The sequence below is a fragment of the Erithacus rubecula genome, assembly GCF_903797595.1.
Source record: "Erithacus rubecula genome assembly, chromosome: 6".
Classification (NCBI taxonomy): domain Eukaryota; kingdom Metazoa; phylum Chordata; class Aves; order Passeriformes; family Muscicapidae; genus Erithacus; species Erithacus rubecula.
In genome coordinates, this window is record NC_136688.1 from 15,022,211 (window position 1) to 15,048,210 (window position 26,000).

Consider the following 26,000-nt stretch of genomic DNA (forward strand, 5'->3'; position numbering starts at 1 on the left):
CTGTTTAAACAAATTACCTGCAAAAGTCAATGACCTATTTTTCAAAGGACCTACACGCAGAAGCAATTATTTTCATATGTATCAAGCTGAGTTAAAGTACTTTTCATTGCTTAGTGCTAGAAATAAATTTAGTAGTAAGTCCTGTGAAAGAAACCAAGGTCTGAGTCCTTTGTAATGATATCATTAGCATCAACATAACTGAAACATAAATGAATGCAACCTTGCATCTCTCCACAGCATAGGTCAATAGGTTTTAGGAGCTTCTGGTATACCACTTTCCAAATTGCCCTGATATTTCTCTGTAAATCCAAATTTGTCTGTGAATTAAATACTTGCAATTCATGTTTCAGCCAGTGTAAGTTGGGCCAACCAAAAATTGAATTAAGAAAATATAATAACCAAATATAATTAAGAAAATACCTTCACATTTTCCAAAAATTTGCCTCACTTAACTACAATTTTAGAGAATTGTCTAATACACCGCTGTAAAATGAGCTACACATATAAAATCAGGGATATTACCTTACATATGAAATGGAGGCTTTGGTAACTGAACAAGCTTTAGGTCAGAGGCCTCAAATTCCAGATGGCAGGCTGCTTTAGCCCTTCTTTATCAATGATCTCCTTAATGCATTTCAAGCTAACCAAGTATTCATATGCTTTACTAGATCAGAGTGATCAGATTTCCTTTTTGGTATTGAATTTAAACATAGCTCCTGATGTTGCTCCTGTATTTTAATTTGCACTCACTGCCTCTTCTCTCACTGGGAAGGGTCTGCTCTCTCTCTCCACCCATCAGGTACTTACAGACATTGCTCAGACATTACTGAACTTTCTCCCCCTCATGCTGAGCAGCCACAGCTCTCCCAGCTTCTGCCTGTCTGATGCTGCAATCCTTTACCCATCCTTGTGGCCCCTCCCTGAGCCTGCTCCAAAACACCAGTGTCAGTCTTTTCTGCCATGCCCAGGAATGGGCACACACTCCAAAGGTGCTCTCAAGCAGTTATGGGACAAGGGACAGTCTCTTCCTTTGTGGGGCATTCCTGCTGCAGCCCAGGAGGCTGCTCCTGGACATTCACCCTCTGACAGGGCTGAGGTGAGGCTGACTGCTGGCCTGTAGCTCTGCATACACACTCCTCTCCTAGACTGGTGGACATTCACTTTATTCTACTTCTCAGGAACCTCCCCTTATCACCAAACCTCTCAAAGATAGTTAAGAGTATCCTTACAATATTTCCCATTTCCTCAGCATTCTCAGGTGCCCCCTATCAAATCTGACAGACTCACATGTCATTACTAGCCCCAAACTTCACACCCCTGACCAGCTCTCCCTGGTTTTTTACACATCAGGCCCAGCAAAGAGCCTGTGTTTCCCTGGAGAGCCTGCATCCATTTGCTGCAGTACTCCAGCCATGTAAGCTACCCCACTGTATCTCTGTGATCCCAGTGACATGATAACCCTGGAACTGATGTTGGCCCTGGATTCCTTCTGCACTAAGCCAATAATTGTTTTAAAATTTGCTACAAATAGCATCTTTAAAATAACCTAGTTAATACTGTTGTCCAAAAGAATAATTACATATGCAAAAGAACTTCAACAACAAGAGGGAAAGGTAGAAACAATCTTGTGCATTTTATTGGTATTGAGGTACAGTCCCATTACAATTTATCTTTTCCTTTTTTTTTTCACTAAAATGCAATATAGAAAAAACATAACAAGCCTGATTGGTCAACTAGCAGTAAACACAAAAACCTGTTTATAAAAATGGAAAAAAAAAAAAGAAAAAAGAAAGGCACAAAGCAATTTGCTTTAAACCTTTAACTACACAGAACTTTACCTTTATGGACTATAACTTCTTTCTGCACAGAGATCCAACACAAGGGTTAATCTTGGGCTTAGAAATGACCATGGGTAAAGATGCATGTGGCTGACAGGATACAGGTCTCTTACTCTTCTTCATGGTAAGAACACTGTCTTCCTGTGGGGGAGGCACATGCACTGGTTTCCAAGGAATGGGGTTACAATATGCTGGAGCTGGATACAAATTTCTATCAGCACTCCCTGAAACATTCAGAAAATAAACATAACTAAGAAGGAATAATTATACTACAAGTTTGCCAATGCAAGCAGTTAAAATGATTATCTGGACTAAATACAACACAACATCTTCAGAGAAAGACAGCACAGGCATATCACAAAATATAAGTGATCCAAAATAATAAATATCCCACCTTTTTGTTTTTTAAACAGTAACTGGCACATTCTTCACCTCTACTTAAAATAATAGCAGGCTGAATGCTCAGTCCTTTGTGTTCTTAAAAACTGTAAATGTCTACAAATTGGCTACTTTGTTTCACCCAACCACATGACAGATGCATTTCGAAGTTTGTAATATGTTATACTGAATGACACAAGTGAATAGACAAATATTTTTCAAAAATCATTTAGAATAATGAGCTGTCAGTATGTAATGCAGGTCCAACCAAAACATGAAGGCAAGGTATATCACTATTTACAAAGAGTAAAGGTTGTTCACCTGCTTTATACATGTTTCTTGAACATTCAGAGTACAGAATTTTGGTCTCTAAACTACTTCTGTTGCAAAGTCAAATAAAAGCAATTATTTTAGTTGCATAGAAAAATAACATGTTTTCAAACAAAAAAAAAAAAAGGACTAGGATTACAGAAACCATGGAGGTGCAATGCAGGTGAAAAGCAAAACAGAAAGGAAATTTTAGCTCAGAATACAGGTTGATGCCCCTGTGTCCTTTTTCACACAGGACTTCTGTCAGCTTCTAACTGTTCTTGTGCCTCAAAACCCCACCTCTTTTCTAAGGGGGATTCAGGTGTGCTAAGGTGACACACACCCTCTGGAACAATGAAAACTAACTTCACAAAGATGCTGACATAAACAATTTGCTTCACTGGACCCAGTGCTTTCCTCTAGTGATTCCTATGCATGGTAAGAAAAAATCAGATAAAATCATAACTTGGTATGCCACATAATTATCTCAAATAATGTAATTTTCCTCCCAAACACACAAAAGGTCTTAATCTGTTTCCCTGACTTATACCATAGTGTAAGTAATCATTCCTATATGCCAAAATTAGATACTAGATTAATGTCTTAATTCCACATTAAAATATTAAAAAGAATCACTACATAGTGATTGTAGTGATCACTACAAAGTCACTACATCTTTGTGTACTATATGTACAAACCTGTAGACTTCCCATGTGGGAAACCATAACCATTTAAAGCAGGCTGTGGTTTATTCCTAGCATTTTGCAGCCATTCCTTAAAGATTTTCTCTGATCTTATTCTCTTCTCCTGTAGCTCAGCCTCCCGTTCTCTTTCTTTTTCCTAAAAACAAAAGAAAATTAAGACAAAGCCCTGCACAATACACACAAAATAGTAAAGAATTTTTCTGCAGATTTCCAGACTGTTGAATACATTCCAAATATTTCTTCAAATACAAGCACCTTTTCTCACAATGGAAAAGATGCCTTTTATTTTTTGGCTTAATTCTGAAAAACACCCAACCAACCCCAACCTCCATGTTACTCCAGTGTTTCCCTGAGAAAAGACCAAAGGCTGGTAACAAAAATGTGTTAATATGCATCTTACTTTGCTGACCATACCACAGTGTCTTTAATGCACTAACACTGCAACTCTTGGAAGACTTTTCTTCATGCACAACACTGCCATTTGATGTCAATATATTCAATGTAAGATTTGAATAGATAAATCTTCATCTGTAATAAATTACAGATTAGGTGACAATTAGTTCATTAATACCTTCTCTTTTTTCTTCTTTTCTGCCTCTTCAGCTCTCTTTTTCTTTAACCACTCTTTATACTTTATGTCAGCCTTTTCTTGTAACTGCATTTTTTCCAGTTCCCTTGTGACTCTTTCTGCCATTACTTTTCTCACCTCTCGTTTTCTTTCCCTTCTTTCCTATGAAACATATCAAACAAACAGAATAGAAAATGTTTAGTGTATTCAATGAGTGATTATTCTGAGGAATACAGTTAATTTTAACACACAATTACAAAGAGAATTATCATAAACCTGAAAAAATATGTGATACTGTAAGCTCTCTGAAGTCAGAACTTATAAATCACTAGATTTCCAGGTATAAGAGACAAATGAGTTTGTCAAAAAAGACAATCAAAATTTCACTTTCAGTCTCCTCAAGTTTACTACTCTGTTTTATTTATTGATTTTTTTTAAACACTTTAGACACATCTCAGTATTTCTGGGAATGAAATACATGTTGCAATTCTCAACAACAGTGTGTCAGCTTTACTTGTCAGTGAATCTAGAGCAAATTACAGTTCCAAATGGAAGTGAGGTAAACTGCCTCCTTCTAAGAGTCACTGAGAGATGCAGATTGTTCAGCACACTTAAGCATAAATTCTTCACAGGAAAGAAAAGTTCACATAAAAACCCAGTTCATGTTTTGTGGTATTCTCTCAAGTTTTTTATACTCTTCAGTTTATTCACATAGGGACTATTTCAACAAATCAATCTACACATTTCTCCTGTATAAATTATGGAAGGGAAAATGAGAAAACACCTTCTAGTGTAGGCAAAAAGGTAACTTGAGTATGAAGTGAAACTGCTGCCTGTATGATTTGGAAGGTATCATTCACTTCTACATCTTTTCAGTGTGTGTATCAAACAACAATGTTCTGAGGATCTTTATTTAAGCAAATATCCATATATTCATTGTTCATTTCTTGATCTGGAGAGGGAGGCATCTTCAATTGAAGAGTAACAATAGTTCTAATTTCTGTTCCTTGTAACCTTTATGAAGTGTCTGGAATCTGCTGATGTGACACTATTGCTGCTTAACTCAGCTCTGAAGCAACTGCATACACATGCAGAAGCAAAAATCTACCAGACAAGCTTTGATACCCATACTGCCAACTGTAATAATTCTGAGTCAGTATAAGCTCCTGCTAAATTGCATATCTCCATTGTTCAAGAGGAGTGTGCAGGGATGTGTGTAAGTAGAAGATTTCTTAAAAGAAAAATAATGTATTTTTTCCAACTCTTTTCTATTAAGAGGAAACTGGTCTTAAGTGTTTGAATCTCAAGGAGTTCTAAAATTGTGAAAACAAATGTATGAGGTCTGTCCATCCAACCCAGCTAGTTAATCACTGCCTGAAGGAATTCCCAATCACTAACTGTGTTCTACTGAGAATTCCCTCAATCTGACCCCATACCTCAATTATCCCTTCCAAACCATACCCCATGGTAAATACTCTTCACCTGCCCATGGTGATATTTAACTAAATCCTTCCTCTGGCTCTACTTGCTGTACAAAATATTGTGCACAGTCAAGATGTACACTTAACCAAAAATGTTTGGGCACTGAACTTGGGAATGGGAACATCAAAGGCCAAAGCTCCAGCTGCTGCACAAGATGTACTCCAATTGTCACTGATCTGACTACTCAGAAAACAAACCCTTTGTACCTTACAGAAAAATAAAAAAAATCAGTCTTGAAAAAAATGTGTAGCTGCTTTGGCACGTTTTTACAATTTTCAATGAAAGCAGCCACTTACACAGCAAACTAAAACATGGATGTCCAAATAGACTGAGTAAATTTTACATAAGCTTCTTCAATCATGGCATGTACTACAACATTTCCAGCCAAAGCAATATTTACCTCTTCTCTTTTTCTTTGGACCCATTCCTTGTGTTTCTCTTCAGCTATCTTTTTTCTTCTTTCATATTCTTGATTTTCCTTAATTTTCTCGAGCTCTTTATTAATTTCCTAATTGCAGAAAAAGCATACATTTCAAATGTGGTGGCCATTTACAGCAATACTGGCAACAGTGCAGCAGTTAAAACAATGTTAGCATCACATTTTCCTTCATATTTATCATATCATACATATTTTTCCTTCATTAAGATTTTGGGGAAGAAGAATGGCAGTCAACACAAAAATACACAAAAACACATGAAATACAACCAATGAAAATGTATCAATTTTAGGATATTACCTGGAAATACATATTTTAATTAGGCTTTGGAAGTAATTAAATGTATCAAATAACTCCTCAGGTTATTGAAAAGCCTTTTTAGTCAGCAGACTCTTAATTTGCAGCAGTACTTTCCTACAATATTTAAAATTTACATTGTGTACTGCTCTGCACTGTGGAAGGTATCAAAAGCTAAGTGAAATATTATTCACTGTTTTTTTAGCACCAGAACTACTAGAACTTTAGAGCTTAACCCAAGGCTTACTAAAGCCAAAATTATTGCAGATTCTAGCAAATTTTGAAACAGGTGTCTTATTTTGAAGATGAGAGAAGAAAATTCTAAAGTATACTTACATGACATACAGTATATATGCAATCATTTATATCTCTCCAGTGAAGTTAATAAAGAAAAAAAACATAACTAAGGAGACAATTTGAGATGTCTAGCTTCTCCTGCAGCAGCATTAACACAAAGTGCTAATTTTCAATGAAAATACCTTCAAACACAGACAGATGGAATTATTTCCATGAAACTGATTTTATGGTCCCTACACTGCAGTCAGTTTCACAGAGAACCCCTTTTTCTTAGGGCATGGAATTTCAGTTTAGCAGGACAGCAACAGAAGCTTACAGAAAGCTCAAACACCCACAATACACATAGTTTGAAAATACAGGTGTTCTGTATTGAGGCAAAGTTACAGCAAATGACATCTCTTGAGTTCCAAGATGTCTCTATTGCAGGGATCTTGGTTTCTGTAAAAGCACTCTAAGCACCTAATTCCACTCCAAATGTTTATCCACACTTTTAACATTCAGGGCAGACTTGGTACTAATATCAGCAAAAGATCTGGGACTGCACAGCTGTTTCTCAGGATATCAGTTTAGAACACTTTTAATATGTTAATCTAGCAATAATTGTTTATATAAATGTCACATATTTCATTCTCTTCTGGCATCTTACAAAAATGTTGATTATATTTCCCCCCTAAATATAAGCTTTTCACACTGTCTTGCTGCAGTTTAACATCTAAAGTTTTCAAAATCTTACGAAGTAAGAATATTTACCTACATGACTATTTTTTACACAGCTGTAAGTAATGCTTGTTCCATGACTGTTCTTAATACTTAGTTGAGAGATACCTGCTATCTTATATTTTCATGACCAATCCAGAGTATAAATGGGAAGCCACAAAGTGTTTGGTGGATGGGCATTAATGGATCAAAGCATATTCCTCAAATTTAACACTGACCTGTAAAATTCTGTTCCTGAACCTTCCACTGGTAAGTGTTTTATAAACAACATGAAGTAGCCCCCATAAAACAGCTGAATTGACTTTACAGATAATCACAGAAAAGCTGGGAAAACATTCAAGGTCAAATAGTTAATCAGTAACTAAAGTGAGAAATTATCTAATTTTCATGTGATTGTCCTAATCACAATCTAATAGTTCCCATTTGATTTTCAACAACAGTATCATTTAACCAAACTGCAACTACAAACAGAGTAACCAAGAAAAGATGGAGTGCTCTCACTTAATTGTATCCAGCCCTGGTTCTCAAGAACTGTTAATCTGCAAAGGGGCAAGAGATAGAATGAGGGGAAAAAAATGCTGTAACAGGGATCCCTATCCTGGGAAAGGACACCAAAGAGTTGTAAAGTCACATGCTGAGTGGGTAACAGCACTGTGCCTCAAAACTAACCAAGCAGCTCGGCATGCTTACAATCAGCACACACCCCATTTTCTTCTGCAACCTACATGCAGGAGTACATGCCCATGATGAAGATCAAGGCAGTAATTATATAAATGTTTTAATCTTTTAACATCAAACCATTACCTGGCAGTTGGAAAAACAAAATATTGTACAGCACCAGTTCAATGAAGCATAACATGTAGCAAAAGAAAATGCACATAACATCCATCATGCCAGCACTGACAAATACAAACACTATGGAGGCCTAAGACACTAAAAAAACAAAAAAACCCCACAACTACTTGTGTTTCTACAAGCAAGGAAAAGACAATCCTGAATTTGCTGTCTTTCATTAGACTTAGAATCAAAATGACTGATGCAATCACCTCTGCAGCTCTAGCTTGTAAGCGGGCACGCAGCTCCTTCTCTTTGCTAATGAACCATTCTTCCCATGGGGAAAGGTTATCTCCCAAAAATGACACTTTTCTTCCCCCTGCTGCTTCAGAATGTTCAGCCCTCCTGAATTAAAAGCAAGAAACATAAGAGAATATTATCTATAGTGTAGTTGACTGGAAAGTTTAACTGTGTTTAACAGTGTTACTATCTTGAAAAAGTACTTTTCTATTATGGCATAATGTGACAACAGTGACAAAATGTTTCTACTTGCTCACTAATCTCCCCAATGGATAAATAGCATTTATATTACACCTCTGACCATCCCCCTTACAGTCTACATTTTACTTACTGAATTCTAGCTTGTTAATGATTCTAAACCATGGAACACACTCAAACATTAACTTTTAGGAACAAAACAAAAAGAATACTCCTAACATCAAAGTGTCACTTTCCTTCTCACACATGGAAGCCAAGGGAAAACAGACTTGATATTAACATCCTATCCTTGCTCACAAGAAACTCCATGTATCAAGTGGTCTTTAGCAAGAGCAAAGCAAAAGCAAGAATGTTATTTTCTTTGTTCAAGTCTTATACAAGTGGATTCACAGTATCAAGCAACTCAGCATCAGGAATCCATTCATCACGAATCCATCCATTCAATCCAGTTTTCCACCCTAAAACACTTCCACGGGAAATGTGCTTAAGAAACACAGCTAGCATGCAATACTTGATGGTATTACACAAGGTTCTATTAGACATTTAATAGGATGTCTTACATAAGTCATTCATAACTTCTTTACTCATGAATAATGCAGCAATCCTAGCCCCAGGCCAGAAGTATCTTTTATAATATTCTGTACACGTACTATTTCATAAGTTACACAGCATATTAGGGTCCAAGTCAGCAAAATTTGAAAAGGTGCCAAGAGATTTCTTTAAAACATTTCTTCTACTGCCACAGAATTTTTTCTTGAGAACAAAGCAATGAAACTGGACTTCACTTTACTATTTCATATGGATGTACAGGCTCTGTAAATACCTGCCCACATACTTCACTGCAGTGAGGAATTCTGTTTGCTGAATCTAAGCTGCAGAAGAAGCATCCAACAAGCATTTTATGCTGATGCTCCAGAAACCAATTTTTAAAATGTAAGATATATGGATTTTATCAATATAAAAGTACAGCACATTCACAGGACACAGCAGTAGTCTGTCCAGTCATCTTTAGAATACATTTATGTGGCAGAAAGCATCTGGAGACATTTTGGGTAGGGATACTTCCTCAATACATCCTTTTGCTTTGTTTGATTTGCATTATGGCACCTAGTGAAACATGACTGACAAATTAAACCAACCTTAGAAAAAGCAGCAGGAGAATTAATAAATTGAGAAAAAATTATTTATTATGTCTTTTTTTCTATCAGTAAAATGATATTCAAATGAAATTGAAAATGAAATTCAAGCTGTAATTCACAGTAATAGATTAAAAACTTACTGTAGACAAGTAAGAAATAACATAAAACGAAGCTTAAGCAGAGGAAAAGACAAGCTCAGTATTAAGGCCTATTGGGAGAATCACAACACTGCATCTAAAGCTCTCACTACACCAGAACTCAGTGTTTCTTGATGTGCACCACACCACCCTGCCACACCAACCATGCATTTTAAACCACACAGACCCTGAATTTCACAGGACCATTTTCTGAAATTCTAGCAGTTACAAACTTCTTCAAAATAATTAAAATAACAGATTTCTTAAAATGCACCGTTCTCAAGTGTACATTTATTTTTAAATAAGTATCTTAAATCAAACAAGACACATTTGGCATTAAACTGAAGTCTGATTAACAGAAAACAGTGATTATCATTTGCCATATATTCACTAAGGTCACACCATCAAACATAACAATAGATCCACAATGAAAGCATGAAAATGCCTAACACCATTAACAAGGCCTTGTTTTCACCTTTTCTCTTTTGCAAATAATGCATTTCCCACACTGAGTATCTGCCTCCAGGTGATTTTTGTGCAGTTTTAAGAGGACAACACCACCACCACCACCAAAAGGATTGTGGGTGCATGCACATATGGGAGGCTACATAAGAAGTGTTTTTTATTATTACACTTGTGGAACCGTGGCAGCTATACACTGAAGCTGCTGTATGAGCACTTGGCAGGCACTCAGCACAACACAGCAGCAGTGCCACTCAGCAGCAGTGTCTGCAAAGCAGGTTTCTGCCCATGGTTTCATGACTGCCAACTCAGGCCCTAGAAGAGGCTATCTTCAGCTCATCTTACTGCAGCACAGGCCCAAGGCTTGGGAGCTTTTCAAACAGCCTCTCAAGCTGCAAAGACATGCTGTAGCTTGAGCAAACTGCAACAGAACCTCAGGGTGCAAGAGCAAAATTGCTCATTGGTGAACAGAGGGGTAACAGAAAAACTGACACAGAAGGGACCATGAACTGGCTGATCTCTTCACTCTGAAGCTTTTGACTACATTTGAACGCTCTTTCCCTGGGCTTTTAGCACCTTTTTCAAGAAATGCTCTTAAGTGAAGTTAAGTGTGGTATATTCCCTCACTGCACTCCGAGGAAATTTAAAGCCTGCAGCCCTGTGAAGCACTGCTGTCCTTCCTTTGCTCCACTGGCACTTGTCGCTGGGTTCAGCCTTGCTAGTTACATTCACCAGTTAATGCACAAGCCGGTGAAGTTTCCACCACGAAGTTGTATTCCAGAATAGGATAAGCTTTCTCTGCTCTTCCCCCTTCTGTTTTAAAAAGAATAGGAATTGCTTATTCTCCTGTTAAGCCGGTGAGATCCCAAATAATAAGAATGCATGTTATGTTTGCATATAATTAAAATGCAGTAAGATCAAGCCACCGGAGCAGGAGCTGCTCAACGCATAGATACAAACCTGGCTCTGGACCCAGCTATATGCAAAACAGCCCTTTAGTCTGCATGTAAATTAATGCAGAAAAGACTGCAGCTTATCAGGCTCAGGTCAACTGCTAACACACGGTTATGAGCCCATAGAAACACTCAGGGGTCCACTGAGAAGGCTTCCCAAGACAAAGTGTTTAAAGCGCTTATCGGTGCCAACAAGCCCGTATTTATGTGACATGACTCGTGTCCCCACGGCGTTCAGGGCAGGGAATGAGCGCGGGGAGCCCGTTACCTACGGCCCGGCGCCCGCTCCTGCTCCTCACGGCGCGGCGAGCTGCAGCGGGACGCGGCGGAGAGCGGCGAGCCCGAGCCCGAGCCCGAGCCCGAGCCCGAGCCCGAGCCTGAGCCTGAGCCTGAGCCTGAGCCCGAGCCCGAGCCCGAGCCCGAGCCTTCCGAGGGGCTGCGGGAGCGCTCGCCCGGCCTGAGGAGCCCGAGCCCGGCCCCGCTCATGGCGCGGGGCCCGCGGCGGTTACCGGGGCCGGGCCGATCCCGCCTCCTTCCTTCCTTCCTTCCTTCCTTCCCTCCCTCCCTCACGGCCGGGCCGATCCCGCCTCCCTGGGCCGAGCGTGGGGCCGGGGCCGTGCCCGCGGACAGAGCCGGAGCAGGGTCGGAGCGGCGGCCCCGGTGCCTCACTGCCGGCAGCGGGAGCCCTCCCGGCCCGCGGCATCTGCAGGCGACCGCTGACGCGTACAGCCTATAGCAGCTCTATGTCGCATTTCACTCGTCACATTTCACTCGACACATTTCGTGTTCTTTCTTCCTCACCGTCTTTGCGCGTACCAGTCCAATGAACAGGAACCAGCAGCCCTGTCTGCAGGTGACAATCCCGACACATAGAGCAAAAGGCATCTCAACCCTTTCAAACAGCCAAGTGAAAATTTGTAATCCCTATTTGCGTTAAATTGCAAAATCCCATTTCAGTGCTCACAGTTACTACCTTGTTTCTGATTCAAAGTTTTAAAGACTTGGCTTTCACACACCTCTGCTAGGAAAAGGGTGTCCTTTATCTTCTCTATCAGTTAATTCTCCACTGAGTCTACAACTATCTGTAATAAATAGATCAGATTATATATCTCTATATCTCTATCCTTGCTTGCCACTGCATTCTTTGTCAGTTTTATTTGGGTTCCAAACCCCAGGAACAGTCCCCCCATGGCTCATGCTGGCCCCTTTCCTCTTTTACCCACATCTCAAGCAGGATCAGCAACAAACACTACCAGAGCTTTTCCTTACCTCCAAATTTCATCAACCAAGGAGATAACTGCTGATCAGAGGTTGGCAAATTTTTAGAAAACTTTGAATCATTTTGCGGTGGCTGACCAATCAGAAGCATTACAGGTATTAGTACGATACAGACCTTTGAAAATTATTGCAAATTTGGCTGCTATATTAATTGTTCTTGTGAAGATTCTTTAAGTGCTTTAACAAGAAATGTATTTTTAATTGGATAGGCAAGTTGAAAAATAAGAAACTATTTAAAAAGCTTTGTCTTAACCAGGAAAGTAAATTGTGACATCTGAGGCAATTGATTTGCCATAAGAATTGAATTTCAGTAGCTGAATAGTACAAAAAGGTCATCAAATCTATACCATTATGTACACCTAGATACCTCTGTGAGGCAGGAGACATCTCAATGCTATCATTACAGTCCTAAAAGAAGCCTAAAATGATCACATTTGAAAATTTTAAGAAAAATTTGGTGCTTGGGCTGCAGACTGACAGGCACCCAAATCTGTAATTTCTCTGACAAACAGGCTGCATCTCTGTCTTTCAGGAGAACGTACTTCTTCCCTCTTGCTCACTGGACCCACAAAACCTTACTGAAGTGGTTGGAAAATATTTGGCCAAACAACTTGTGTCTGAGCCAGCTAAAGCTCAGGGATGTATCAAACAACTGCTGAGGCCAAAATCAGGCAACAGGAACACACAGCCACAAACTCAGAGGAAGAGGCAGAGGTGAGGTGTAAGGGATTGGGGATTTCCCCCTTTCACTGGTGGAGCTTCTGCATTTCTTACCATTTCACAAGGAACTGCAGTTTTGACAGGTTGGAGAAATAACATTATGGTTCCTGTAAGAAAAAAACAAATGTTACTGCATCGCTGATCACCAGATACTCATACAGAACTGTTTTCCAGCAAGTTGAAAACCACAAAAAAAGGCCTGAATACATCTCTGCTCTAAGCACCCCAGAATATTGAACACAATCACCATGTACCAAATTGATGTTCATGATGCTTAAATAACACCATCCAATTGTGGTAGATTGTTGAGCTGATTATCTTAAAATAAAGAATCAAGTATGATTAGCCACAGTATCTAACAAACAAGTTAAACCTGTTAAAATAATTGAAGTTGATGAATCAAGTATTGGAGACAGCAGAGTATCACTAGAATCTAAATTTCATGCCAAGTAAAGTTACAAGAAAATTTCCAATTGGTCTGAATTCTTATGATATAAGTTACACAATCCAATGCCTCAGCTGTGTTCAACAAAAACCACCTATGGTTTTACAGGAACTTTTGTATATGTGCTGCATTCAGCTAAGAAATAAAGCAGCATAAAAGTTGTTCGCTCCATGGCACCCAAGCAGTGTGAGCAAAGCTCCGTGTCATGGCAAGCAGGAAAACTTCAGGTATTTCAACAAGCTGCAGTCCAAGGTAATTTCAAGACATCTCAGGAAGGCTTGAAAGCCTTCCCTGACCTTAAAGATCATCTGATAGTGAAGACTGGCGACAGTCATAAATGAATAGGAAAAATGAAAAGCCCCATGTTGCCTCAGTAAATTGAGGAATTCTGGAATTCCCTGCACTGGGCATGTCTCATTTCTAATGGAGCCCTACATCACCTGGAATGGCCAGAAACTATGAAATGGATGTCTCAAGGGCAGGTAGCAGCAATTCTGCCTAACACAAACATTTGAGCTGGTTTATTCCCTCCCTACCCTGTTATACAGAATATGGGAATTCCTCTGGATGCAGGAGCACATATTGGGCTAATAACTTACATTAGCAAACCTTAGCATTGGGACAAGCTGGTAGAGTTCATGCATCAAGACTGCCCATGGAGAGGGTGGCAAAAGCCAGTTCACCCTTTGGGAAATTAAAGCATTGCTGCTGGAATGGCAGAAGCATTCCAACTCTGAAGAGATGTGAAAACATGAAATAATATTGTTACTATCCCTCTGACCATTCTGCCCAACTTGTCAAGCCAGCTCCACAGCCACTGTGCCCTAGTTAACACAGGAAAGACATGAGCCCAAATCATGCAATTTTGTAAAAAACCATTGTAACAACCATCCTGCAGGTTCAGGTACACAACTTCTGTGGCCACAGAAGGACTGGGCATGTTGCAAGGACAGCAAAACCTTAATTCTGTGAACTGAATGCCAGAGGCAGCTGCCCTGGCAAGAATTACATGCAAACACTGCTAAAACCCACAGGCAAAATCAGACTGCCACAAGGAAGCACAGAAGTTTGCAAACAACTTAATGTAGTGGATAAATATATACACACACCCCTATGGTTGATACCAGTGTGAAAAATCATCCTAATTTCTCACTAAAGAAACTATAAAAACTACAGTCAGTCTTTCAGTGCTAGCTCACTGTCACAGACTATAGAATAAGCACTCAGAGCTATCTAGCAACAGAGAGAAAAATTCAGAGTAAAAATAGCATGATGTGTTCACAGACCTACACTTTGTGTCTGCATGGTCATGCCAATCAGTGTGTCTGAACAACCAAATGCTCGTGACAAATTTCTCAAAGTATTCCCTACAGTATTTTAAAAAACCTTTTACACATAAAATATCAAGAAAGCAATTCCTTAGGTAATGGACACAGAAAAGATTTATATTCTAGACACAAATCAACTCCTCTGAATCACTAATCACCTTGACTTGCCAACTCTTGTTTATGAAAGCGTTCGGTTTTAGAAATTCAACTGTAACCTGAGGAACTCAGTCACTGAAAACACAGAGCCAGCAGAAGGAAACTTCTCAGTTCAACTTGATGAACACTAGCCAGATTTAATGAAAAGAATGGGATCAGATTGCTTGCAGATGTCATGTCTGATTCCTCACTAGACATTAAAGAACACAGAAGCATAAAATAATCACATGGGGAAAAAAATTACTAAATTTTGGGACCAAGTTTTAAGCTTGAAGACTATTTTACTTGCAACCTTGAAAAAAAGTAAAAAATTTGAACCAAATATCGTTGAATTCAAGTTTTCTTAAGTCTTCAGATTTTCCAGCATAAGGAAAAATAGTGTGTTGGGCACGGGAGTGAGGAAGAAAGCTGCTGCACTCCCAGTCCATGCCAGAGCTGAAGGAACATTGCCTGTGCTTGTCCATGGGTTATTTTTGTGCCTGATGTCTAGTTCTGCTTGCTGAGAGGCTGTGAAACCCGAGAGGCCCTGGTGCTCCATGGGGTGATGTATTCCCATCCTTGCAGACAGTGCCAGCCCAGCCCAGCCCAGATTCTGCAGACTGGAACCATCTGCTTTACAGGGACAGGGCCCTGGATGAGAATTTCTCTCACCTGGGCAAAGGTGCAGCAGCTCTGTGCAACACATTCAGTTTAAAACCACATCTCGGTGAAGCACTAGCAGGATTCCCACTCACCCAGCTGTTTTATGGTAGTTGTAGATCACAGCCCTCCTGCTCTTGAACAGCCTTCACTTCTTTAGCTAGCTTACAGTTCTGCATAAAGTCTCTCCCATTTAAAGCATCAGTTAGTTACTTGCTCATTTTTGGGCTGGAATTTTCAGAACACAGGTTATGCTTTTGTTACTGGAAACCAGTGAGACATTTCATATTCTGTTATTCTCAAATCAAAATTAGTTCCCTATAAGTAAACACCACAGTGACTGCTAACTAGTATTTTTCAAGTAAAACCTAAACAATGTGACTTTATATTGGAGTAGTGCCATAAGTGCAACATATGAAATATGTCCATTCACTTTCCAAGTTCTTAACAGTATACAATGGTACAGAAAACAGCAATCTGGGATATATTATCCCATTTCAGATTTCATTTCCTTTTTTATTGAATCATCTTCAACTGAAGTCTAGTTGTTAAATCAGACTCTACAGTACAATATATGAAAGAAAATATTGAAAAAAATCTCCTGCTAAAATAAACTTATGCTAATAATAAAAGATCAAAAGCATTTATGTAATTAAAAATAACTGAGAGTACATATAAAACAAACTGTGCATTATGCTTTCAATTAAAAATATTACCCTGTAAATTGAAATGGAAGGCATTAGTAATCAAAGTGAAAAGAATTACTGAAGTATCTGTGCAAACTTGAAATTTCAGAGTCAATTAATAAATAAACTAGAAATTCTACTAGAAAGAAATTTAAAAAGGCAAAAGGTGTGTAGATCAAAAAGTTGCAAAGCAGATGTACTACTTTTATAAGAGAATGAAAAAGCTCAGTTTCAAATGAAGAGCTTTCACCAGCATATTGTCACAGAGCAGGCTAACAGAAATCTGTAAGAAATTACTCTTAATGGGGCATAGGAATACCTTTGGCAGTTTTATTTGTGACCATCTCCCTACAAAAAGCGAGGATAAGGAAGAAGAAGATAAGGAAGAAAAACATTTTTCATTTAAAGTCAAGCACTGGAGCTCAGTATGGCACTTGTGGAGAGGTCTAGAGGCAAGATATGTGTCAATGCAACTGGAAGAACAGTTTTAGCCAGCTTTAGACTCCAGAAAATTGGAGGATTTCTTTTCTGTAGGCACCCCAGAAGGGTGTAGCTTGTGATTTCACTTGTTTCAGTCTCAAAACTGAAATTAGGAAGCTTTACCTAGCAGGCTGAAGCTGGCTCTAAGCAGCTGGTGGCTGGTGTGGCTGATTCTCCTTGTGACTGTCCATGGGTGTCATGCGCAGGGTGATGCTGAGAGGCAGGTTTTGCTGCACCATTAACAGCTGCTGCCCACACTCCTTCCCCTCTACCAGCCCCAGACACAAGCAGAGTGTGCTGGAAGACACTGCACTGAATGGCAGTACAGCTGAACTCCAAAAACACACTGACTCACAGTGAAGAGCCAGAGCTTCAAACAGAGCACATGTGCCCTTCTTATACAGCATGGCAGCAAGGACGCACTGGTAAAACAGAAGAAATGAATACACATGCAACAACACTGACAACACTTTCTGGAAGCTTCATTCCCTTCCCTGCTGATCACAAATGGCAGCTGACATTTACAGTCCTTTTTGGAAAGCATTCTTATTGCCTTTGACAGATTGGCCAACAGAGGCAAGGTGGGACAAGCTGTAACTCTTATACAATGATGTTTAAAAAAACCCCACAATTTTCAACAAAGTATCAATCTGAAAATTATAATCTGTATGCTTATTCAAAACACACTCAGAACATTTCCACTCAAACATAGTTCATCACACCTTTAATCAAGAGATTGCTTCATAACACTTTGCTTAAGGTTTTTAACCTTTTGCATGCCAAGAGTCAGTATTATTCTGAAATCATAAAATCACTTGTAAACTGGCAACTTTCTTGTTTTTCTGGCAGTTCTTTCCTGAAACTTTCACTATATGTAGACAAGAGCAGATGAGACATAATTTATATAATTCTCCATGTGCACCATTTTCAGCTTTAACTTCTGAAAAACAGAAATAAATAACCATAGGTATTCATGTACCCTTTATTTGCTTTCAGTGTAACATTCCATGCTAATTGCAGATCTAATATTCGTGAGTGTAAATATAAGAATTAACAACTCTTGGATGTTTTTTTTCCCTTTTTACACTTGAATATTTTGGCTTACAAAATTAACAGCATACAGTAAATATTCCTCCCATACTTTGTACAAACTACATGATTTTGATATACAAGGATCCTGTTTTTATTATAGTGAAAATATACAACCACATCTATTTACAATGAAAAAAGTACATAAACCACATTTTAAACATTCTGCTACTGGCAGCCACTATTGTTTAGGAGGTAGCTTTAATTAACAAAATGAACTGAAGCCACATTTCCCATAATGGGTTCTATCAAATAACTTACAATACAAAGATAAAAATTCATTGTATGAACAGTATATACAGTTTAATTCTCAAAACAGCAATCTAGCTTTACATCTTAACATGAATTTCTCCAGAGTAACTGGGATGGCAGTGGATTTACTCTTGATCTCGTGTATTGTCCAAAAATCTTAGTTAATTCCTCAATCATGCATTATTAACTTTGTATTGATCATATTTCCAGCTAAATATAAAAAATTGATCACTGGTTGTACTTAAATAATTTGGGTCTCAGAACTTTAATGCTTTAAAAAGACTGCACTGATTTATGTGAAAATCAGTGACTTTGCACAGTATACTTTATTGTCAATAAACTAAATAGAAAAAATGCTTTCTTTTTTACTTCCAAATTGCCTTGCATTTTCCCTCCATTTCCTAAAACCTCAGTTTATCCATGGGTATTACAGAAGTGCTGTAACTTCCAACAGGCTGCAGAGTATCAGCCAGTCTTGCTGCAAAGCCATGAGCTGAGTCCATCAGCTCTGCTAACACCCCGAGACACTGACAACTCCTTCCAATGGTGTGACTCCACTGTGTAATACTGAAGAAACTTGCTGTGGTTCACCTGAAGCAATGCATCATCACTGGAAAATGTGTTCAACCCTACTATCCCTGACAGCTGTTAATATTCTTCTTACAATTAATCTACAGAATATTGCCGGTTACGAGTACTTTACTGCAACAAAGTTTTTTTTTTTTTTTTTTAAATTGAACATTAGCTAAAATATGAAACAAACACAGTATTCTGTATATTGCTGTCACAGTTACGTATGGGAGAATTAATCCCTTTTTTGGCCCTGCAATAAAATGCATCCTGAGATTCAATGCTGGATATACTATACAAAGCTAGCAATAGATTTTTTTTTTGTTTAATTATAAAAAAAGACACATTTAAAAATAATTTCTATAATATTAAACAGCTGTCCTTTATATTGTGCTTTCACAAGGGGGAAAAAAAAAATCAACAGAACTTACCACCAGAAGAAGCAATGTAAAAACTGTATAAAAGAAACCACTATTGTGCGAAAAGAGTAAAAACATTGGGTAACAATTTTGGTTTACCAATTATTTACAGCCAGGGCAATGGATTTATTGAATTGTTTAAAGCGTATGGCTCGAGCAGTCCGTGCCCGGCTCCCTGCGCGAATGCCAAGTGCCGCGCTGGGAGGCGCGGGCGGGCGGCCCCGCGGTGCCGCAGGCGGGCTCAGTCCTTGCCCCGGGGCGCGCCCTGGGCGGAGCGCACCAGCGGGAAGCCGCGGCTCTGGTAGAAGCAGGCGCGGCCGCACGCCTGCACCTGCTCTGAGCTGTCCGACACGAACGACTCGTCCTCGTCCGCGTAGTCCGAGGGCGCGGCGGGCGCGCCGCACTCGGAGCAGCAGCGCTCGGGGCCCGGGCACGGCGCCGCCAGCGCGGGGCAGCTCTGCCACCTGAGCAGCCGCCGGCAGGGCACGGCCCCGGCCCCGGGCCCGGCCAGCAGCAGCGAGCGGCAGCACTCGCACACGGGCTGGCTGTAGGCGCCGCACTCGGGGAACAGAGCCTGCGAGGGCCGCCCGCCCTGCGCGCCCCCCGCCAGCGCCGCCGCGCCCTTCCGCCCGCCCGCGCGGCCGCGCAGCGACTGCCAGTCCTCCCTGAACTGCGGGCTGAAGAACGCGTACAGCACCGGGTTCAGGCACGCGGGCAGCGGGAAGAATATCAGAGTGACGGACTTCATGATTTCGGGGCTGATGGAGATCGCGGTGATCAGCGGGGCGAACGAGAAAAACGCAACAGGACAGAAGAAGATGCAGTTCGTGAAGATTAGCCAAGCCACATGCTTAATCGTGCTGGACTGCGAGTTCTCGGACAGATCCTCTTTCTCCAAGTTGCAGTAGAGTTTAGTGTAGATAATAGCCATTAGCAAAAATGCTAATGAATTCAGTAGCACTAAAGTTACTGTGAAACCCAGCAGAGGCGTTTCTCCAGTGGGGAAGGGCAAGCAAAGGGGTGATGCTGAGTATTGTGCTTTATAAAAAAGTGGTAAGCATCCCGCTACGAGAGCGCAAAGGAAAGCAAAAAATGCTGCAATCTGAAACTGTTTCTGGCGATTGCTTTTCCCCTTTTTAATGAACTCCTTTGCAGAGAAGCTCCGTTCAACAGCTGCCAACATCAGGAAAAAAATGGCACTTTCTGATGAAAAAACTGCAAGAAACCCAGCGATTCTGCAGCCGCTGCCAGTCTCCCACCATATGCCAAACTCAGCGAATCTTCCCCAAGATACAGCATCCAAGAAAGTTAAAATACCAGTATAAACTCCCATAAATAAGTTAGAGACAGAAATCAAGCTTATAAATAGTTTGGAAGTTGGCAATGTAGTACAGGATGCAAATGTTGTTAAGATGACAAGCAGGTTGAAGACCAAAGCAACCAAAAAAATAAACCAGACAGTAAGGCGAATCATCCAGCTGCCCAATAAATATTCACAAGGCTTAAAAGCACCTAGAAGAAAACAAAAAAACAAACAGAAGGACAACCAGTTTAGGAAAAAATTCTGCCTTAACAAGCAAGATTTTGAAAAGGTCTTAAAAGTGTACTCCTCATTAATTCATGAATAGAATACACAGCTGAACTGCTAAATAGGTCAGTTGAAAGTAAATTATTCTGCTGAAGTTATTTACTAATTAATCATGCCTGAAATAGTAATTACTGCAGTGAATGGTCACTTGAGAACATTTTACATAAACAAGCTAGCTAAACAAACTTACTTACCTTTTAGCTATTCAAAATAGCTTTTAAATATTTTTATTTCATGTAGGTTTCATATTTCATAAAGAAGGTTGGCAAAAAATATAAAAGAGAATGTTCACAATCCCCTTGTAAGGGAAAAGAATTTTTTAGAAGGAACGTGTTCTCAAAAAATCATTAACAAACATGCCTTCTGGAGTAACTTTTGGTCACAATGAAGCATCTGCAGAACAGCAGACAAATTCAATTTAATCAGCTTTAACAGGGACAGGAATTTACCACATGCTCTATCCCCCAGCCTCGCCACTGAAAGGCACTGTGAGCTTGAAAAATCATATGAGAAAATTATTTTTTTTCTTTTGCCACTTGAAACAGTTTACATAATAAAAAAGTCCAACAAACAAAATAATAGGAGACAAGACAAGGAAAAAAGGTCACTACTATTGCATACTCTTCCAATCCCCCTAACTGCTGCCTATTCCATAGGGAAATCCTACTGATTTTAAGTAACAACTAGAAGAGTTTAACCTCTCCTATATCCACCAGGCACTGCTGATTGTCCCAAGCACAATAGCTCAGGATCCCTCCCTGCAGGGAGCTGAAGAAAAAATGCCAAACTGCCAAGGCTGGAGCTTCTGAGCTGGACTCAGCCTGTGACCTTGGCTCTGTGCAGCACATGCCTTCCCTTTAGACAGGGGGAAAGCAAGGACAACCCATCCCTGACATGGGCAGGAACAGAACTGCCAAAAATGACTAAATGTCAGTGCAAAATCTCCCAAGGCCCAAAGCAACTTCCAGAAATTAATGAACTGACAAGCAAAAAAAAAAAAATTGTTTGTTTAAATGATCAAGCTTCATTTCTGGCATAAAATAGTGGAGCCCACTGGATTATCAGAAAATCAGGAGTAAAACCCCTTTTTAGCAGGTATTCCCAAGTAAAACACCAATGACAGAATAATTAACTTTACAATACATTCATGTGACACAATACCTGCTAAGCTGATCTGCTTAAAAACAACTGCCTACTTATGAAGTTTTAAAATGTCAATTCTGCACTTCCAAAAATCAATTTGAAGGCGTTTTTCTAGTAGCTGTACATTAAACAAATAAAATCCTCCACCCTTTCCTGTCTTTCTCCCAAAGTCTAGCTGTCCTTTTAGTTAAAGATTAGCCTCCTCTCACACTGATATTTCCAGCCTATGCTGGGAGGGGGCAAAGATTCATGCTCAGAAGGATGTTTCAGCAAACTTGAGCACCACTGTTCAGCAACCCATGTTTTAGGCAAAGTGAAAAGTGGGTCTACAGGCTGAGCAGTGATTCAGAACTTATATGGAAAAGTAACTTAGGACCACATGGCAGCATGAAATAGAAACTTGTTAGTCTGAGAGGGACTGGTTAAAAACAAGGCAAATTGTGAACCTGCAGACCAAGCTCTTTCTTTTAGACCTAATACAGCATTTCTGGCATGGACAAAAAGAATGAGCTAAAGACCTTAAAAATTTAACCCATGTAATACACCATCTCAATTCTCATTCTGTAATCAGGAGATCAAAAGCAAATAAGCACCTTTAACCAGTTAACTTTCAGATTATGATTCTTTACAATTACATTAATATATCTGACTTTCTGACTACAGGTTTTTTGGCTGTGATCAATATCACAGCCTTGATATTATGGATATTAAAGCCAGAGCTAGCTCAAAAAGTAAACAGATTTACATAACGTAAAATAGTAGTTAGGAGAAGAGAAAGAAATAAGACTTGGAAAACTCCTGCTGATCCAGAAGTAACTTCATTGAAAGCATACTGCATCTGCATGTTCCTGTTTATGCAGACAAAAGGGTACAAGATGCATGGAAGGAATCCTCTGGAGAGGCTGTGGCAAGGGCAAGAAAGCCAGAGACACCACAGCAAGTCCTTTGGGAGCTGAGTGGAACAGTGTACAGAAATCTACAGTTTGAGTAAGAGAAGCAGAAGGGCAGAAACAAAGCTGACTAGAATGAAAATATTCATTGCAACATCAAAGACTTTCACCACTCCTGGACTGTTGAAGCCTGAATTGGAGTAAATCTGGTATGCCAATAAGAGTATGCACTGCACAAGTGTCTTTAGCAGTTTAAGGCTGCTACTGCCTACCCCAGCTCCTTGTAACAGCCCTCTGCTCACAGTTACTGTGGCTGTAGCAGGGTTGGGGAACAGATCACATGAATGTTCCTCATCCTCTCTCCTGGAATGACATCAAGCCTTGTTAAAACCACCAATGATAGACAGCAGATTGAGTGAAGCTTTTAAAGCACAGGCTGAACTCACTGAAACAGATGAGCATCTCCTTAACAAAATTAAGGCAGAATTGGGAGGCAGTGCATTAGCAGAATCCAAATATGAGCATTACAGTCTTCATTGTGCTGCTTATGGAAAGAAATTTTGGTATTTTTCCTGGCATAGTTCTCCAGTGAAGAGCCACGTGTCTAAAGCTGAGTCAAATCTTTGTGACTGCTCATCCAAAACAACACTGACATCAAATCAGCTTTTACTGAAAGCACTGGAGAATTTAATCTTCTGTCTACAGAATGACTACCAGGAATGAGATGCAATTCTGCACTCTACTCTTTGCATAACACCATGCCTGAAGTTCACTGTGGCTAAAGCACATTGTAAGATTTACCTGTTGCTGGTGTACAGTGAATAATAGTCTGTCCCAATTCCTCATTTTTTGCATTTCTTGTAATATCTGCATTAGCTGTAAAAGTGAAAAACATGTTAGTTGTAGGAAGGAAAAGAAGTGAAATGGCAGTGAAGCTGCCTAGGATGGAAGCAGTTCACTGACACTTGAGCCTTTTGACAAGTGAAGTTGCTCTGGTTTGCCACATAAGGTCAGATACTCAGCAGAAGCTGCTGCTTACAAGGCTTTGTAACAAAGCAACATCTTCAATCACTGGGGAAAGATCTATGGAGCCTGAAGTAGACAGTGGAAAAACAAGTCCTATCTGAATAGAAAGGCTGAAACACTGAGAACAATAAAACCATAACAGAAGCAATACTTGCAGTTTGAATATTTTTAAGTTACTATTTTTTTTCAGACAGGCAAGTCTTTACAGTGTCCAACATATCTTTCACATGTTGAGAAGGAACATGGCACTGCTGATTTGTAAGCAATTGCTAAGCACTTTCAAAGATTGCTTTTGTATCCCCTAGAAAGACTGACATTTTTCATATTCCCTTATTCCAAGGCAACACACACTGTTATTGGTCTGGTACAAAACAATACTGCTGGTTAAGTACAGTTAAACATTTACCCTTCTCATGATCCATCAAGGCACCTTGATCTTGGTGACTGGAATCTTCAGCATTAGAGTTGAGATAAGAATCACAACCCCAAAATGCACAGCACTGATAAGCATATGGTACAGAGAGTGACCTGAAATACAGGCAGAGCAAGGAACACCATTAAACTTGATAACCGAGTTGAGATTACCACCTATTAAAAATATTGAAGCAGCACACTTCAGTGCTAAACTCAAATCTTCTTTTTCACGGTGGCTGATAAAAACTACTTCAAATTCAGGTATCAGGTATAACCATTTCTAATGAAGTCTTGCACTGAGATAAAGGACAGGATGTATACAAGTGACAAGTACAAAGATGATGTTATGATATTTAGCTCTCTACTATTCTTTCTGCTCCATGTGCAAATCAAATTCTGATCAGGGTTAGTTTGTGGCATTGCTGTAGAAATTCAACTGACAACTAATTCAGTGAGCTAATTGAAGAGTAACTGTTTAGTAACAAAGTTAATTTCCAGATGACCACAACCTTGTGTTACATTTTTCCTTCTCACTCTTCAATCTGTGATACCAAAATAAGATTTCTATTTTTTGTGTGTTTGGCAGAATTGGTACATACTGTTATTCTGGCAGAGAAGTAGCACATCTTCACACAGGGTTCTAAAGAAACCACATAAACAATGAGGGAGCAGCAGACTAGCATCTATTTTTTTCATTCAGGGCTACAATATCAACTATCCTGAATTCTCTTCTTGAAAATACTTAGGGGGAACATCAGACTGCTTCTCCTTAATGTGCAGGAAGATCTTTGTAGAACGGAGAATAGTTCATTATTGACTGATCTATCTCTCACCAAAATCAGTTACAGGTTTCCATTTGCATGATTATTTTTATTCTTATTTTCCCCCAAGATAACAAATATAAAGCCTGGTGATTACATACCGGAGTTTTGCAAAGTTCTTTGCTGCCAAAGCTTCTTTCAACTCAGAATTGCCTGTGAGTTTAAGCTGGTTCAGTCCACTCAATCCTTCAACTGGAACTGAACTGAGCTCATTGAAACTTAGGTCTCTGGAATGTGAATATTAAACTGTGTTACAAAGTAAGTTTGAAGATCCTCTGGCATGCATTTCATTAAAGCAGTGAAGGAATTTATCATATGAGGCTGTGGTCTAGAAATGCCTGTCAGTGCAGCAGGCACTCTAAACAAGGGTGCCCTGCATATAATCAGCTAGCAAGAAGCTTTCTGATTCACAGATATTAAACAAATGATGAATGCATCACCTGTAAGCTCAAAATATTTATTATCTCAGCAGCTGAATGACAGAGAGAGGAGGTGACTGCACAGACACTCACAGGGTGAGAAGAGCTCCAACAGTGATGAAAGCTCCCTTGTGGATCTGATGGATCCGGTTTCTACTGAGGTCCCTGCAAGGAATGCCAAAGATTATTATGGCAGTTTCACCAAATGTAACAGCCATTGTACTGAGAAAAAAAAGCTAAGGTGACAAATGTATCATGCCTTTATCAGAGAAACAGAACATACCCTGTCTCTTCCTATTGAGCCAGGTGCAACAGCAGCCAATTCCTTGGTAATGCAGCTGTGTCCTGCTTCAGCTCACTGCTGAGGTAGAATCCATCTCCCATTCCTCTCCCTTTCCCTTTCTGACGCTAGGAGCACAACCTGAGCTCCCAAGGCTCTAGCACCACCTATTCCCAGCACGAAGGTGCCAGGATGACCCTTTGGTGACAACTGCATCTGCAGCAGGACATGTAGGCAGAGATGGGGGAAGGCAACAAAAGAACAAGCAGAAGAGCATCTGCTTTGCTGGATTTCAAATCCAGCTGCAGCTTTTGCTGGACCATCATGACTTATAACATTCTTCTTAAAATACCTGTCTATTTTTGGA

At 39.8% G+C, this 26,000-nt stretch overlaps 2 protein-coding genes across 2 annotated transcripts in view; both read right to left on the reverse strand.

Annotated features, from left to right (window-relative positions):
* Positions 1-1,609: 1,609 nt before the first annotated feature.
* On the reverse strand, positions 1,610-11,476 carry CCDC34 (coiled-coil domain containing 34; the record flags this gene model as incomplete). The annotated part of the gene is made up of 6 exons (XM_079309971.1): positions 1,610-2,062; positions 3,224-3,365; positions 3,801-3,959; positions 5,680-5,787; positions 8,074-8,212; positions 11,259-11,476. 6 exons carry the CDS (start codon positions 11,474-11,476, stop codon positions 1,848-1,850), a joined length of 981 nt encoding a protein of 326 aa, XP_079166097.1. The 3' UTR covers positions 1,610-1,847.
* Positions 11,477-17,688: 6,212 nt separating this feature from the next.
* The window catches only part of LGR4 (leucine rich repeat containing G protein-coupled receptor 4), a 66,171-nt gene continuing 57,859 nt past the window's right edge, over positions 17,689-26,000 (reverse strand). The window contains exons 14-18 of the mRNA XM_079310093.1: positions 25,447-25,518; positions 25,036-25,161; positions 24,106-24,227; positions 23,475-23,549; positions 17,689-20,564 (exon numbers count right to left, since the gene is read on the reverse strand). Of these exons, the coding sequence (XP_079166219.1) occupies positions 19,294-20,564; positions 23,475-23,549; positions 24,106-24,227; positions 25,036-25,161; positions 25,447-25,518 (1,666 nt within the window). The 3' untranslated portion in view covers positions 17,689-19,293. The remainder of the gene's footprint in view (positions 20,565-23,474; positions 23,550-24,105; positions 24,228-25,035; positions 25,162-25,446; positions 25,519-26,000) is intronic.